Below are 17,112 nucleotides of genomic sequence, written 5' to 3'. Positions count from 1 at the left end.
AAGCAATGTTGGACAGAAAAAGGACGAATCAGACCACATAAGCACATTACTGAAAACACGTTGACCCAATTTTCTAACTTACTTGCTAATTAGAAGATTCTGTCCCAGAAACCAGCATCACACTAGACAACTGCCATACTTACCACACTTCTAACACTAGACTCCAAGACTTTGGCAACAAAAGGCACAACATAGAGAAGTTCCTGCTGTCCCTTCACATAAGCTTCTAGCAGCAACGACTTTAAATCCAAGTCCTAAGGAGTGGAAGGAGAAGGAAGAAAATCATAAGCCATAAATGTTTGACTTTTCTTTAAAATGGAACATAATGGAAGAGGAGGTTCCCCTTTGGAGAGACCCTTTATTATTTCCATACTGCCTTCTAGTCGGAAGGGTAACCCATGGGTAACGTGTCTGCCTAGGTAGGGAGAACTCCAGAAACAAGGTTTATTTTAAAGGGATACCGTCAATTTTTATGGTATACTTTATAATTTCTAAATTACACTATTTAAATAGCAAATAATTCACCCCACCATTTAAAATTAGATTCTTGAACCAACAAAAGTATATACAGTGGCTTGCAAAAGTATTCGGCCCCCTTGAACTTTTCCACATTTTGTCACATTACAGCCACAAACATGAATCAATTTTATTGGAATTCCACGTGAAAGACCAATACAAAGTGCTGTACACGTGAGAAGTGGAACGAAAATCATACATGATTCCAAACATTTTTTTACAAATAAATAACTGCAAAGTGGGGTGTGCGTAATTATTCAGCCCCCTGAGTCAATACTTTGTAGAACCACCTTTTGCTGCAATTACAGCTGCCAGTCTTTTAGGGTACGTCTCTACCAGCTTTGCACATCTAGAGACTGAAATCCTTGCCCATTCTTCTTTGCAAAACAGCTCCAGCTCAGTCAGATTAGATGGACAGCGTTTGTGAACAGCAATTTTCAAATCTTGCCACAAAGTCCAGATTTAGATCTGGACTTTGACTGGGCCATTCTAACACATGGATATGTTTTGTTTTAAACCATTCCAATGTTGCCCTGGCTTTATGTTTAGGGTTGTTGTCCTGCTGGAAGGTGAACCGCCGCCCCAGTCTCAAGTCTTTTGCAGACTCCAAGAGGTTTTCTTCCAAGATTGCCCTGTATTTGGCTCCATCCATCTTCCCATCAACTCTGACCAGGTTCCCTGCCCCTGCTGAAGAGAAGCACCCCCAGAGCATGATGCTGCCACCACCATATTTGACAGTGGGGATGGTGTGTTCATAGTGATGTGCAGTGTTAGTTTTCCTCTACACAGAGTTTTGCATTTTGGCCAAAAAGTTCCATTTTGGTCTCATCTGACCAGAGCACCTTCTTTCACATGTTTGCTGTGTCCCCCACATGGCTTGTGGCAAACTGCAAACGGGACTTCTTATGGTTTTCTGTTAACAATGGCTTTCTTCTTACACTCTTCCATAAAGGCCAACTTTGTGCAGTGCACGACTAATAGTTGTCCTATGGACAGATTCCCCCACCTGAGCTGTAGATCTCTGCAGCTCGTCCAGAGTCACCATGGGCCTCTTGGCTGCATTTCTGATCAGCGCTCTCCTTGTTCGGCCTGTGAGTTTAGGTGGACGGCCTTGTCTTGGTAGGTTTACAGATGTGCCATACTCCTTCCATTTCTGAATGATCGCTTGAACAGTGCTCCGTGGGATGTTCAAGGCTTTGGAAATCTTTTTGTAGCCTAAGCCTGCTTTAAATTTCTCAATAACTTTATCCCTGACCTGTCTGGTGTGTTCTTTGGACTTCATGGTGTTGTTGCTCCCAATATTCTCTTAGACAACCTCTGAGGCCGTCACAGAGCAGCTGTATTTGTACTGACATTAGATTACACACAGGTGCACTCTATTTAGTCATTAGCACTCATCAGGCAATGTCTATGGGCAACTGACTGATTTTCGTTCCACTTCTCACGTGTACACCACTTTGTATTGGTCTTTCACGTGGAATTCCAATAAAATTGATTCATCTGAGCCCGAAGTCAGACTTGGATTTCTTACTATTGAATTCTATTCTAATATCTACTGGGAGCTGCTATATTGCTACCTTCCCATTGTTCTGCTGATTGGCTGCTGAAATGGTGGGGGGGGGATATAAAAATAAAACTTAAAAATCTGTGTTCTTTAAAAATGGATTATAAGTTCTATTAAAGAAGGAAAGGTTAAGTCACTTGGGGTGCCAGGTAGCGCTTCTTTCCGTTGTCAAAGTCCTTGCGCCGGCGCATGCGCAGTAGAGTGAAAAGCAGACTTTTTTTGTTAAAGTTCGGCTTTTCATTCTACTGTGCAAGACCATGAAGAAGGAATAGGAGACATGCTGGGCTGGTGCAGTTTTCTCCTGATAGGAGCACCAGCCGGGGTAAAAGGGAAGCGATAAGTCACTTGGGGGTGCCTAACATTTTGGCACCCCCAAGTGACATAGCCTTTCCTTCTCCTTTAACTGATGTGTTAATAGAAAAAAATATTTTCCCATGACAGTATTCCTTTAAGAGGTGGTGTGTTAACAGCCATATTCTGCCTCATCAAAAGTTGTAGTAACATATGTCAAGGTTCACATCCTTTTTCTGCAGGAATCCCTAGTGCATCTATTGTGGAAGAGGCGTTCCTACTAAATGGCATAGTGCACGAGATTCTAGGTTTTAATTTGTTGACCTTAACTTAAGATTTACACATATTGCTTTAAAGTGTATGTCATAGGACAATTAGGTTTCCCCAGATATCATTGCCCTAACTAATAGAAATAAAATAAATAAAAATAGAAATAAAAGATAAGTGACAAATCGCTTACCTTGTACCCCGGGCTGGTGCCCCTGCACGGAGAAAACAGCACCAGCCTGGGCTACATGGAATGCATGCGCAGTAGAGTGAAAAGCCAACTTCTCTGTTAAAGTTCGGCTTTTCACTCCACTGCGCATGCGCGCACGAGCAAACCTGGAAGTAGGAAGCGCTGCAGGTACCCCGGGCTGGTGCGGCATGTGCCGCTTCTGCAGAGAGTTTTTAGCGTTGACAGCCCCCTGGGAAACGAGACAGCGGGGCTGTCATGTCGGCCCTGTGATGCGATTGGCACAGGGCCGACCCCCCAAGCAGCAGACGCGATCGCACTGCGTCTGCTGCTTGGTCTTCACCACTTCCTCCTTCCTGTTTCTCCCCCCACCACCAAGCGCCGGCCCTGGATGAAAACTGCAGCGGGAGGACCAGGACTGCGGTCCCTGCTTCAGGACAGGTAAGGTGGGGTTTTTTTGCACTTACACACACACACACACACACACACACACACACACACTTACATACATTTACACACACTTACAGCACACAATTTAGCAGTTTTTTTTTTTCATTTTGCACACTTATATACACACTGTCACACAACTTTTACACTATATTTTGACAGCATGACTATTGGATCACGTATTCTAACCACTAATCACACACTGTCTTGTGACTTATTTTGTCGTTTCACTAATTTGCACAATTTTTGCGGTTTTATTGCATTTTTATCCCTGTATTAGTATTCCTGATCTGTTTTTAGCATAGCTTTGCCATGAGTAACTTTGCTGTAGAAACATAACTTTACCTATTTTGAATTTATCAGAATGTGTACTTTCTAAAAATATATGGTTTTCTGGGGGGGGGGGGTCTCTGTATAGTTAGGGGGTGTTACAGCACATAATATGCCGACAGGGGGCTCTGTATGCAAAAACTGAGTTGGCAGGCGAGAAATCCATATGCGCTATTTTGATTTTGGGGTCGGTACATACCACAGACTTTGGTATATCAACGCATATTGGGCATCAAACTGTTCAGTAGACCGTAGGTGTTTCTATTTGGGGTGATTTGCCTCTGTATGCAAGAAACAGATTTTTGTACTCACTGTTAAATCTTTTTCTCTTGTCCTACGATTGGGGAACACAGGCACCATGGGGATGAAGATCCTGCAGCTTGGAGAATGGACACTAAAAGGTTAATGTAGCTCCTCCTGCTCAGGGCTTCATCCCCCGCCTACTCCCTCTACTTGTCAGTTTTTTACCGAAGAAGGATAAGGAAAGGACCGAGACTAGAAGAAACCCTCTTAGGAGAAGGAGCTCCCCCAAGGAGACCCCCAACCAGGTAAGATTAACTGGATTGAACTTTAACTGTAACCGTTAAACTGTAGTAACACTTATTAACAGTAAGGAGGGAGGGCCTGCGTTCCCCAATCGTAGGACAAGAGAAAGATTTAACCGAGTACAAAAATCTCTCTCGTCTACATTGGGGAACACAGGCACCATGGGGACGTCCCAAAGATTCCCATGAGGGTGGGACATTCACTTAACTCTAATGTTCAAGGAATAACCGCATGCAATACCTTCCTTCCGAAAACGGCTTCGGCCGAAGAGTATGTGTGGATCCTGTAGAACTTTGAAAAGGTATGTAACTAAGACCATACCGCGGCCCTACAAACCTGTTCAGCGGAGGCCTGATTTTGCATGGCCCACGAAGTGCTTAGTGAACGTGTAGAGTGGGCACAGACCTGAAACGGAGGCGGCTTCCCTCTGATGGCGTAGCCTCTACATATGGTATCCCTGATCCATTTGGCAACAGTGGCCTTGGAGGCCTTCAGACCTTTCTGGGGCCCTCCGGTATGACGAAGAGGTTGTCCACCCTTCTGACCTTACTTGTTGCTTCTATGTAGGACCTAAGGGAGCGTACCACGTCTAGAGTGTGCAGCTTCTTCTCCTAAAGTTTCTTGGGGTTAGGACAGAGGGAGGGCACAACTATGTCCTGATTAAGGTGGAACTCTGATACCACCTTCGGCATGAAATCCGGGGTTGTTCGCAATACTACCTTGTCAGCGTGGAAGATGGTGAACGGAGACTTGTAGGACAGTGCTGATAGCTCAGATACCCTTCTGGCCGAGGTGATTGCCAGTAGGAAAACAGTCTTGGCTGTCAGAGTTGGAAGAGGTATGGACTCCAGTGGTTCGAACGGGTTCTCCTGTAGCACAGATAGCACTAAATTCAGATCCCATGGTGGGATAGGGTGTCTATAGGGAGGGGCGATCCTCAGAGCCCCCTGTAGGAAGGTCCTTATGTTAGGTCGTAGGGCCAGCTGTTGTTGGTATAGTATGGAGAGGGCTGACACCTGTACCTTTAAGGAGCTAAGGACGAGCCCTTTTTGGAGTCCCTCTTGGAAAAAGACGAGAAGATTGCCCTCGTCCAGGGTCTGTGGGTCCCTATGGTTGGTCTCACACCAGTCTATGAATGTTCTCCATACCCTGTGGTAAATGCGGGATTCCTTGCTCGCAACATGGTTGGTATGGCTTCTTGCGGAACTCCTGCGCTGGATAGCACTAGGGCCTCAAGAGCCACGCCGTTAAAGCCCACGACTGTAAATTCGGGTGGACACAGGGAACCTGTGTTAGAAGATTCTCCCTGACTGGAAGATGGAAGGGATCTTCTGCAGACAGCTCTAACAGGTCTGTGAAACATGGGCGGCGAGGCCAGTAGGGGGCCACCAGGATGGTGCTGATGTTTTCTCTTTTTATTTTCTTTATGACTCTTGGTAGAAAGGCCAAGGGTGGGAACACAATGCTAGTTCGAAGGGCCACGGTACTACCATGGCATCTGCTGCCAGAGCTGATGGGTCCCTGCTTCTTGCTATGAATTGTGGCACCTTCCGGTTGTCTTGACGCCATCAGGTCTACTTCTGGTAGTCCCCATCTTGCCACAATTTCTTGAAAAACCTCTGGATGTAGACTCCACTCTCCCTGATCTAGAGTTTGACGACTCAGGAAGTCCGCTGTCCAGTTTTCTACTCCCGGAATGTGAACCACGGAGATTGCTGGGACAGTCTGTTCGGCCCAGAGGAGGATTCTTTGAGCCTCTGCTAAGGCTCTTTGGCTGATTGTGCCTCCTTGATGGTTTATGTAGGCCACCGCTGATTGTCTGTTTGGACTCTGATCGGGTGGCCCTGTAGGAGGTTTGTCCATGAACCAGGGAGAGGAAAATTGCCCCGAGTTCTAGGATATTCATGGGGAGAGATTGTTCTTCCTTTTTCCAAAGGCCCTGAACTGTTCAACTTGCCAGGACACCTCCCCAGCCCTGTAGGCTGGCATCTGTTGTCACCACTGTCCACTCGTGATTGGGAAGGGGTCTCCCTAACTGTAACCTGGGCAGGTGTAGCCACCAGGAGAGGGAATTCTTGACCTGTGGTGGGACTGGTATCCTTCTGTCCAGATTTAGTCGATACCGCCTCTGGTGTACGATAATCAGTCTCTGGAGTGGTCTGGTGTGTACTTGCGCGTAGGGTAACGCTGGGAAGGCTGTGACCATAGTTCCCAGAGTCTGCATGCAAATGTGTAATGGTAAGTTGTCTGCCCGCTGGATTGTAGCTATCCTGCTGCACAGGGTAGTTACTCTGTCCTGTGGCAGGAAGGCTCTCTTTGCAGCTGTGTCCAGGGTGAGACCCAGGTACTCCACCTTTGTGCTGGGGTGAGGACCGACTTCCGGTAGTTGATCAGCCATCCCAGGTGGAAGAGTGACTGGATCAGAATCGTCAGTTGATGAGTGGCTGTTGGTGCGGACGGGGCCTTCACCAACAGATCATCCAGGTATGGGATGACCCTGACACCCTGAAGTCTGAGGCTTGCCAGGGCCGCTGCCATTACCTTCGTGAAGATGCGCGGCGCGGATGAAAGGCCAAAGGGCAGGGCCAAGAACTGCCAGTGTTCCCCTGCCACACAGAATCTTAGGAAACGGTGGTGGTTGGGGTGAATAGGTACGTGTAAGTACGCGTCCTTGATGTCTACCATCGCCGTGAATTCCCCTGGTTCCAGGGACATTAAAACAGACTGCACGGACTCCATCTTGAAGTGATGTCTTTGGACAAATTGGTTGACGGCCTTCAGGTCTAACACCAGGCGATAGGAGCCGTCCCTCTTGGGTACTATAAAGAGGTTTGAATAGAACCCCCTGCCTTTTTCTGATGTGGGGACCGGGTGAACCACTCCGGAAGCAACCAGATTGCTTAAGACCTCTCTGTAGGCAGAGCGTCTGGGTTCCCATGGTGGAAGGCGCGACAGGAAGAAGCGTTGGGGGGGGGGGGGTTGGGAGAATTCGATTAGGTAGCCGTTGGATACGATTTGTGTAGACCTGGTGTAGCCACACCTCCCGAAAGTGTCTTAGGCGGCCGCCTAAGGAGATGCCTTCGGGGGTGGGCACCCCTTCAGGCGGAGGTAGACTTGTCGTGGGGGGAACTTGGTGGTGTTCTTGGTAGTAGACCATGAGGTGCCCTGCTTGGCAGGATATCTGGGTCAGAAGTTTCCCCCTGACGAAGTCTGTTGCTCCTTGGAGGATGTCTTTTGTCTTTGGCCCTGACGAAAGGGGCGAAAGAATGGTCTGCATCTGAATGTAGGTCTCTTGTGCTTGTTTTGGGGAAGTAGGGTACTCTTTCCCCCCGTGGCTTGTGAGATGATCTTTTCAAGTTCAGCGCTGAAGAAGGCTGACGAGAGATCTCTTAGATGTAAGGTCCGCTGACCGGCGGCGAAAGACTTTAGCAATGAGCTTGGCCGCATCTAATGCTACATCACAGATATATGGAGTTGGCATCCGCTATTTGTGAAAGCAGAAGCTCTGTGTGTGGGTCATCGGATCCTAACAGTTGGGAGATCTGTTCCACCCACACCTCCATGGCCTTGGACACCCATGCTGTTGCGAAGATGGGGCATAGGGCTGCCCCTGAGGCGGTAAATATGGCCTTGCAGAAGCCCTCCAGGCGCTCGTCTATGGGGTCCTTGAACGAGGCTGCGTCCGCCACCGGAATGGTGGTAGTCTTGGAAAGGCGAGAGACCAGAGGGTGTACGGTCGGTGGGGAAGCCCACGTATCAATGCATTCCTGTGGGAAGGGGTAATTCTGTGTGAATCACTTGGAGAGCTGTACTCTGTGATCCGGGGTCTTCCACTGTGCCTTAACGATTTTGTCAAGCTGTTCGTAGGCTGGGAAGATGCAGGCTTTCTTCTGGCGCAAAAGCGGCGTTCCAAAATGGCCGCCGGCGACCGGTGGAACGCAACAAGGGTGTTGCAAGATGGCCGCCGGATGTGGATGACGCGCGGCGGGTGGAACGCAAGACGGCGTTCCAAGATGGCCGCTGGAAGATGAGTGACGCGCGGCACAGCATGGCGCGACGGAAGGTGGAACGCACAGACAGCGACACAAGATGGCCGCGCGCCTGTAAGGAGAATGGCATGCGGAGATGGAAGGGGCCGGTTGGGTTAGCCCCTGCGGCGGCGGCGGGTGCGGGGGGCTGTGGGGCTCTAGAAAGTAAACATTGGCCCCAATGTAGCATGGCACTAGACCATAGTCTGCACCACTGCTCCCAGCCACTAAGTGTCCGTCCTCCTTCTGAGGACACTAAAAGAAAACGGACAAGTAGAGGGAGTAGGCGGGGGGACGAAGCCCTGAGCAGGAGGAGGAGCTACATTAACCTTTTAGTGTCCATTCTCCAATCTGCAGGATCGTGTTCCCCATGGTGCCCGTGTTCCCCATGGTGCCCGTGTTCCCCAATGTAGACAAGAGAAAAATGCAGCAAATTGTAACATTTTTAGGCGATTTTCTGAAACGTCATAAAAACCAATAAATTTAGGAAAGCTTTGCAGATTGGTACTTTGGTGTAGAAATGATTCTTTACCGATGTTAGATTTGTCAGAATGTGTACTTTCCAAAACTATATGGTTTTCTGGGTTTATCTGTATAGTTAGGGAGTGTTACAGCACATAATATGCTGTCAGGCGGCTCTGTATGCAAAAGCTGAGTTGGAGAAAGTCCTTAAGCGCTATTTTCATTTTGGGGTCAGTACATACCAGACTTTGGTATATCTATGCATATTGGGCATCAAACTGTTCAGTAGACCGTAGGTGTTTCTATTGGGGGTGATTTTCCTCTGTATGCAAGAAATTGTGTGAGATAAATGTGGCAAATTGCAACATTTTTAGGCGATTTTCTGAAATGTCATAAAAACCGGCAAACAGGAAACCTTTACGACTTGGTACTTAGGAGTAAAAAGAAATGTGTACCCATTATAGATTCAGGGGAATGTGTACTTTCCAAAAATATATGGCTTTCTGGGGTGAGTACTTTTTTTGTACCATTATCCCAGATAAAGGATATAAATGTGTTGATTTTGCAGGAGCTGAAATGACAGATCATATGGGGGTATGTTCCCATTGGGGCCCCTACATGACCTATTGGAGATAAGATACTATAGACTGGAAGCTTTGAAGTGATTTTTTAAAAGACATTTTTTTAAAATTTCACAAATTGATAAAAACCAATAACTTTAGGAAAGCATTGCGACTTAATAGTTTGAAGTAGACAGTTGTGCCTATTCTGGATTCCCCAGAATCTGTGCTTTGGAAATTTGGTAGTGTACTGCTGGGAGTTTTTGACCTATACAAGTGAGAAAACTTAAAAAAACTATATATATTCGGTATTGGCACATTCAGGAGACATGGGACTTTCCAAATCAGTTGTATTTTTGTGCATAAAATAATTTTTGTTTCTGGTATGTGTTTATATTATGGAAAATGTGATTTTTCTTAAAATTTTTTAGATGTTTAGAAGCCTATATCTTGCAACAGAATTGGAATTACACCAAAATGTCCTGAAAAAAAAACAATATATTGTTTTCCTGGGTAAACTAAAAGTGCCCCCAAGGAAAGGCCCCTAAAGTGCAAAATGTTCAAAAACTGTCTGGCAGTAGAAGTTCCGCTTTGACCAAAACGTCTAGCAGTGAAAGGGTTAAATAGGGCAAACCTCCTTCAAAATGTTGAGTAACAATGTTCTAATCATGTGAACCTGATGTGATCCACCTGTGTGCGATTTAAAGGAGACATATTGGATAAATGGGAAAAACTCTAATTTTGTAGGCAATTATGAATAATATACGGTGCTGGTTTCACTTTGTGCTAAAAATTAATCCTCTCTGTAAAAATGGCCCCTTTATTGGAGCTCCCTATAGATCGTATCGCTTCTCCGTCCAGTGTGAAATGAAGAGTGGGCGTGTCCTAACAGTACCTGCCAGAAGCACAGTAGGAGGGGGATAGCCAATCACAGCCCTGCACTCAGACAAGCAAAGACTGGCTTCAGTTCCCTATCAGGTCAGCCTAGCTGCTGGTTCCTATCCTACAGTGCAGTGTACGGAGGGCCGCCGGCTCCCCAGCTCATCCAGAGAATTCAGCCAGCAAAAAGTGGAACAGATGGGCGGGGCTAGTGAGTTTTTGTGGAATTTCTCAATAAATCAGTCTGAAACAACTTTTTTAAGCACAATCGTTCTATATCTAGGAGTATAATTCACTGGTACATTCATAATTTTTATAGGATATGTCTCCTTTAAGCCATTTCAAGTGGGACTAAATGTGGGGATGCCCTGATTTATTCCTCACCAGAAATTGCATTTTTGTAGAATTAAAGTTTACAGAAGATTTTGAAGTCTTTTCTTCAGTTTTAATTGTTTAGTTATATTACTTGAATCTCCCAGTTTTGTTAAAATTGAGTTTACCATGTCCAAGAATTTTACAAAAACCCACAGGCTTCCATAGGGTGTCCTAATTTTTTAACATGACTAAATAGGTTCACAGTAGCTGGTATTATGGAATCAGATCCTGTAAAAATACCGTATAGTGCCTTACCCAGACCTGGAGGCACCTTATAGTTAATAAAGAACATTTCTTAGTTATCATTACCCCCGTTACAGCAGCAGACCAACAGCCTGTCATAGTAAAGACAATAACCACTGAAAGGGGCTTAGGCATGCATAGACTCTGTATATTTCATCACCTCAGCATGTCTTCTATATCCAGTAAGCGATGTGTACGTTTCTTCTATGCATTTTACAATTAACAAAAAAAAACAATACAACAAAGTCTAAAGCAGGAGTCCCCAACCTTTCTTATTTGTGAGCCACAGTCAAATGTAAAAAGACTTGGAGAGCAACACAAGCACCATAAAAATTCATGGAGGTGTCAAATAAGGGCTAAGATTGGCTATTTGGCAGTCTCTATGCTCACTATCAGCTTACAGGGGATTTATTTGGTAGTAAATCTTGTTTTTATTCAACCAAAACTTGCCCCCAAGTCAGGAATTCAAAGATAACTACCCGGTTTGGGGGCACTGAGAGCAACATCCAAGGGGTTGGGGAGCAACATGTTGCCCCCAAGCCACTGGTTGGGGATCACTGGCCTAAAACATGCAAATTGTTCTCTTGATAACATACAGTTGAACTATACAGAGTATACAGAGAAATGGAAAATTTCCCAGAAAAAAAAAAAAAGCCTGTTCTGTGATCCGTGCAGGATGAAATTTTCCTGATATACCTTATTTGAAACAAGAAGTTTTATTCAATTCTGTGCTGCAAAGAAAGTCCATGTGGGCTGTCTCTAGCAATAGTCACAAGGTTGGAGAAGTAGATTATGGGATATGAAGTGAGAGTGGTTTACAAATTAACTTTGGGTACATTATCACAGCGTTTTTCAACCGCTGTTCCGAGATGTTGCCTGGTGTGCCGTAGGCAGGGCCGCAATTTTTACTTTAAAAAAAAAAAAAATCCGGGCCCTGTCATTGGTTGCGCCCCGTGTGTACGGGCGACGTCAGTACGCACGGGGCGCAACGTTATAAAAGGGCCTGTGTGCGGTCGCGTGTAGGCAGAAGTGCAGAGGCGGCGCGCGTGAGGGGAAGATGCTGCTGAAGCCGCCGAAGAGTAAAATGCTGCTGGGCACCAATGTATTAGGGGGGGCCACAGGGCACACTGACTTATGGGGGCACTGCTGCTGGGCACCAATGTACTAGGGGGGCTGGCTCTTGGCACCAATGTACCTGGGGGCACTGCTGCTGGGCACCAATGTACCTGGGGGGCACTGCTCTTGGCACCAATGTACTAGGGGGGCACTGCTCTTGGCACCAATGTACTAGGGGGGCACTGCTCTTGGCACCAATGTACTAGGGGGGCACTGCTCTTGGCACCAATGTACTAGGGGGGCACTGCTCTTGGCACCAATGTACTAGGGGGGCACTGCTCTTGGCACCAATGTACTAGGGGGGCACTGCTCTTTGCACCAATGTACTAGGGGGCACTGCTGCTGGGCACCAATGTACTAGGGGCAATGCTCTTGGCACCAATGTACTAGGGGGCAATGCTGCTGGGCACCAATGTACTAGGGGGGCACTGCTCTTGGCACCAATGTACTAGGGGGGCACTGCTCTTGGCACCAATGTACTAGGGGGGCACTGCTGCTGGGCACCAATGTACTAGGGGGGCACTGCTCTTGGCACCAATTTACTAGGGGGCACTGCTGCTGGGCACCAGTGTACTAGGGGGGCACTGCTGCTGGGCACAGAGTTACATTTTTTAACATTTTCTAATGGTGGTGTGCCTCGTGATTTTTTTCATGAAACAAGTGTGCCTTTGCCCAAAAAAGGTTGAAAAACACTGCATTATCAGATTTAAACAGACTGGGTCTGACATAGTGAAGCACCATGCAGAAAAGCTACTGTGTAGATTATACACTTCTTGACAATGGTTCAAAAATGAGTTACATACTATATAAGAAAGTGGATTCATTTTGAATGCTGCAATGGCAAACTTTTATTTGCGAGTTAAAAGTATCCTTAGGTGAAGATACGTGAAGCTACTTTGTCATGGCTACTAAATGCCAGAAAATAACTTGCATTAGTTATGTAATGCAGGGTTTGCATTTTGTTTTGATGCCTCAAAACCTTTTATCTATACTTTAAACAGGCACCCATTCATTCATTCTCAAATAATTGAAAGTTTCTCAAGATACAGAGGGCTCTAAGTATCCTTCAAGAAGCTCAACATATGGATTCAAACAAAAAAAAGCCTGACTAAATATTGCAGTACATGAACCATATACTATCTGAATAGGTAGCACGCTCCCAAACTAGGTAACTAGGTAGTTTTAATGCAGTGTACAAGAAGTCACTCACCGTGTGCAGAATTGGCTTGTTCTTTGCCAGTGTAATCATGCCTAACCAATGTCCCAAGTTCTTCAGCAAGGAGCGGTCAGAAAAATTTGCAGCAGCTTTATCGGATGTCAAAAGCACCTGGACGAAAGGCAAAATTAAAAAAAAAAAAAAAAAAACCACACACCCACACACTTGTGTCTGTTAGCACCTGTGCGCAAGTACAGTGTAAGTGTTTTTGTTTTTTTAAATTTGTGAACCCTTTTAAATACTTTTGCATAAATATGACCAAAAACATGGATTTGTTTTTAAAGAAACAGTAACACCAAAAAATGAAAGTGTTTTAAATTAATTGAAATATAACGTACTGTTGCCCTGCAATGGTAAAACCGGTGTGCGCGCGTCAGGAACACTACTATAGTTTATATAAATACACTGCTGTGTAGCCATGGGGGCAGCCATTCAAGCTGGAAAAAAGGAGAAAAGGGACAGGGTACATAGCAGATAACAGATAAGACACCATTGTATTCTACAGGGTTTATCTGTTAGCTGCTATTTAACCTGTGCCTTTTCTTTTGAATGGCTTCCCCCATGGCTACACAGCAGGGTTTATATAAACTCTAGTAATGTTTCTGAGGCAAATACACAACTTTTACCAGTGCAGGGCAGCAGTACATTATAGTTTCATTTTTTTTTAAATATATACATTTTTTGGTGTTACTGTGTTACTGTTTCTTTAACTAAAGCACTAAAACTAGATATTTTTATAAATGAACAAGCATTAACTTTATATTGCTTTAATCATTCTTTGGTAGACCAACTGGTGTGTCCTGTGCAGGCTTGTTGCATGACCCACTTTGAGCTTCAGTTCATGGACAGAAACTCTAATATTTCATGTAGAAGTTGCTGGTACAATTTAGAATTCATAGTTTAATCAATTATAGCAATCTGTCTTAGTCTAAAGGCAGCAAAACAGCCCAAACCAAGACACCACATGTTGCATTTGAAAAGCGTTACATATTGGCACCTAACTGCACACAAATTAGCTTCTAACTAGAAATTAGTTGTTTGAAGCTCCAAAACAAATGTCTAAATCTTCTGTTCAAATGAACCGAGCATTAGAGGTAAGGTACATATTAATGAAATCAAAGAATAAAATCAGCACCTTGATATTTCTGTAGGTCTCAGCTAGAACCATTTTGTTGAATTCCAAATGCTTAAGCGCGTCCAGAAAGTTGGAATACAGGCTGTGGAAATTGAGCTCGATGCTGACCCTTTTCATTACTAAATACTGCGATACCCAAGGCATGTAGTCATCCTTTACAGTCTCTTTCAGCTCCTCTACCTAAAAATACAATTACAAGTATTCTAGAGCAGGAAGTGGCAGGTATATGTTTTTTTAAACCAAAGTATTTTGCAAGGAACACTTGAATGTAAAACAAAAAATATTTGTGTAATTGGTTTTATCTTACAAAATTAGTTTACAATTCATAATATGTAACACCTTTTGAACAGTAATACTTAGCGTCCTGATTTTTCTGTATACCTTTATAACAGCGGCCTTGCAAAAAGCTGCTAGTCTGCTTTGAAAGGAAGCAGAGCCAAAATTAGTGTGCGCCACCAATAACTTGCAATAAGGACTCCCATAGGTGCTCCTGTGATTCATATGCCTTACTCTGATTTTAACGGGATACTGACACTAAAGAAACTAGACTTCAAAATATTAGTGTACATTAAGTTACCTATAGGGTCATGTTGATCTTTTTTTCACTGGTAGGCTTTTTTTGTAAGTAAGTTTAATTTCTGGTGTCAGTGTATATCTTTAATATCCAAAATCAAACACACTGTGGCACACAATGCTATATAAAACCAAATTGTGTGACCTGTAGTAACACTCGTTACTGCAGGTCACAGAAGCCAGTGACATCAGGAACATTCTGTAAAATTAGCAAACACTGCAAATTAAAATAGACTTATGTATTACATTGTCTGCCCAATAACAGTCTTTACATTCACTGTGCACCTAATGGATGGCATCCTTTGTGACAGTTTAAGTTAAAGGAGAAGGAAAGTCATTTTGGCATTTTACTGCCAATAGATTTGGCACATTAGTGCCACCTATAATGCTATATTTATTCTGCAGAAAGTTTTATCACACCTAAGTAAAAAGCCCTAGAAGCTTTCTCTGTTTGTTTAAAATTGCAGCTGCCATTTTAGCCTGGTCTTCATAGCTTCCTGCTTGCAGCTTAGCAGTTATAGCTCAGATTACGCATTCCTAAGGGTGGGGGGGGGGGGGGGGGGGGTTAAGAATTCTTAAGGGAGAGGGAAGAAAGGAGAGAACTGCTCAGACTCTGGCCCCAGGAATGAAGGATGTTTACAAAACAGCAAACAATAAATCCCGTGTTTCTTTTGACAGAGGGCTCAGTGCAGCTTTTCTGTGAGTGTTTATGGCTGTATTTACTTAGACCTTTCTGATAAAGCTTACTTAGTTTTTACATTTCCCTCTCTTTTAAAGGGGTTTATAAATCTTACCTTCTGAGTCATATTGGACTGGGACAAATTGTTAAAGATGAAAGCAATCTTCTCTTGAACGTTCTCTGGTGGTTCAACAATCTGTCCCGCAAGATCTGTAGCAACCAGGAGTGTGTCTATGTTGGTTGTGTTGATGGAAGGCTAAAAAAAAAAAAGGGATGGTGGTCCAAAGAAATCAATAGACACAGCGCAGATGTTATTCTATGACTCTAGTGCAAGGGGTATTCTGTCTTCATGTATAAACTAAAAAATATTTAGTTAAGAAGGTTAGTGCATCCATTAACATTTTCTCAATTTAGCCTCCCAAAGGCTCATTGACCATTTGCACAGGCTCAAGTTGGAATACAAAGAGCATATGCAAGTGTTAATGGCATGGAGCTACAGGAAAAAAACAACCTAAAGTATACGGTCATGATTTTTTTTTTTTAAACATTTTAAAAATGTGTGAGCAACTTTCTTAGATCATTATGCATGCTGTGCTTGCAAACAGCGAGTGCCTTAGCGATTAAATTCATATATCACCGTAGTTGCATATTGAGCAGTCCAGATAGTAAGGAGGTGTAGGGATTTTAGGGAGCCAGGACCCCTTACCTCTTACTTTGTACAATGTATTTAGGAAACTGATATTAGTAGAAGCTGTGAGGCAGATGGACAGCAGGTTAGTCAAACCCATCCCTTGTGTGGTAGCCCTTAAAGCAAACAGAATGTAGCATGGACAGAACTTGGCACTTTGAAGGTAATCCTGGAGTACCTAGGTTGTTTGTGCTTTTCTAAGCTATCCCACCCCAACATCTTTTTATGGCACCAGTCCAGTCCAAGCACCCCAATTTTTCAATTGAATGAAAGGGAAGATTTTAAACTGCTGCCACACTTACAGCTTTAAAGCCACACTCCCCAAACTCGAACGACATAATCATGGGTTCGCTACGAATGAAACAGCAACATTTGTTGGACAACCAAATGGGAGGAGCCAACAGCCAATCAAATTTCACCCTCGACTTTCAACGAGGGAAATTTAAATTGCTGCAGCTTTGAGGTTATACTCACCAAACTGAATCACAGTCATGGTGAAGGTCATCCTGAAGGAAAAGATATTTGTTGGATGTCCAACAAACAGCTGCAAACAGCCAATTAGATGTCACCCATTAACTTACAATGGGGGGATTTAACCTGCTGCAATTCTTACAGTATTAAAGCCAGGGTATCCAAATTTTTCACAGTCATTGGTGTACTCAAGGTTAGTAAAAGTGGATGGAGCCACCAACAGCCATAATGAATGCACTGAATTTTAATGTTTCACATTTAAAACATTCCCATTCCCACGCTATTTATGCCATGGTTCCCAAATTTTACAGTAGGTCACTGGGTGATTACATATTCAAGGTTAGAAAAAGTGGGCAGTGTCACCAACAGCCAATCACACTTCTTTCATTGATTTCAGTGGGAAAATTTTAACTGCTGCCATTCTTACACATTTAACATCAGGATCCCCAAACTTTGCCTAGTTTGTCGCTGGCTAACTACGGTTCAAGTTTAGAAAAGCTGCCAGAGCCAACAGTCAATTATATTTCACCTATAGACTT

At 44.3% G+C, this 17,112-nt stretch overlaps 1 protein-coding gene across 1 annotated transcript in view; it reads right to left on the bottom strand.

Annotated features, from left to right (window-relative positions):
- The window catches only part of cnot1 (CCR4-NOT transcription complex subunit 1), an 81,077-nt gene that overhangs the window by 19,978 nt on the left and 43,987 nt on the right, over positions 1 to 17,112 (bottom strand). The window contains 4 exon segments of the mRNA NM_001097189.1: positions 144 to 254; positions 13,022 to 13,138; positions 14,163 to 14,342; positions 15,530 to 15,670. Coding sequence (NP_001090658.1) covers positions 144 to 254; positions 13,022 to 13,138; positions 14,163 to 14,342; positions 15,530 to 15,670 — 549 coding nt within the window.

The sequence above is a fragment of the Xenopus tropicalis genome, chromosome 4 (assembly GCF_000004195.4).
Source record: "Xenopus tropicalis strain Nigerian chromosome 4, UCB_Xtro_10.0, whole genome shotgun sequence".
Classification (NCBI taxonomy): Eukaryota; Metazoa; Chordata; class Amphibia; order Anura; family Pipidae; genus Xenopus; species Xenopus tropicalis.
Note: the sequence above shows the minus strand (reverse complement) of the source record. Positions and strands in the feature narration are given on the sequence as shown.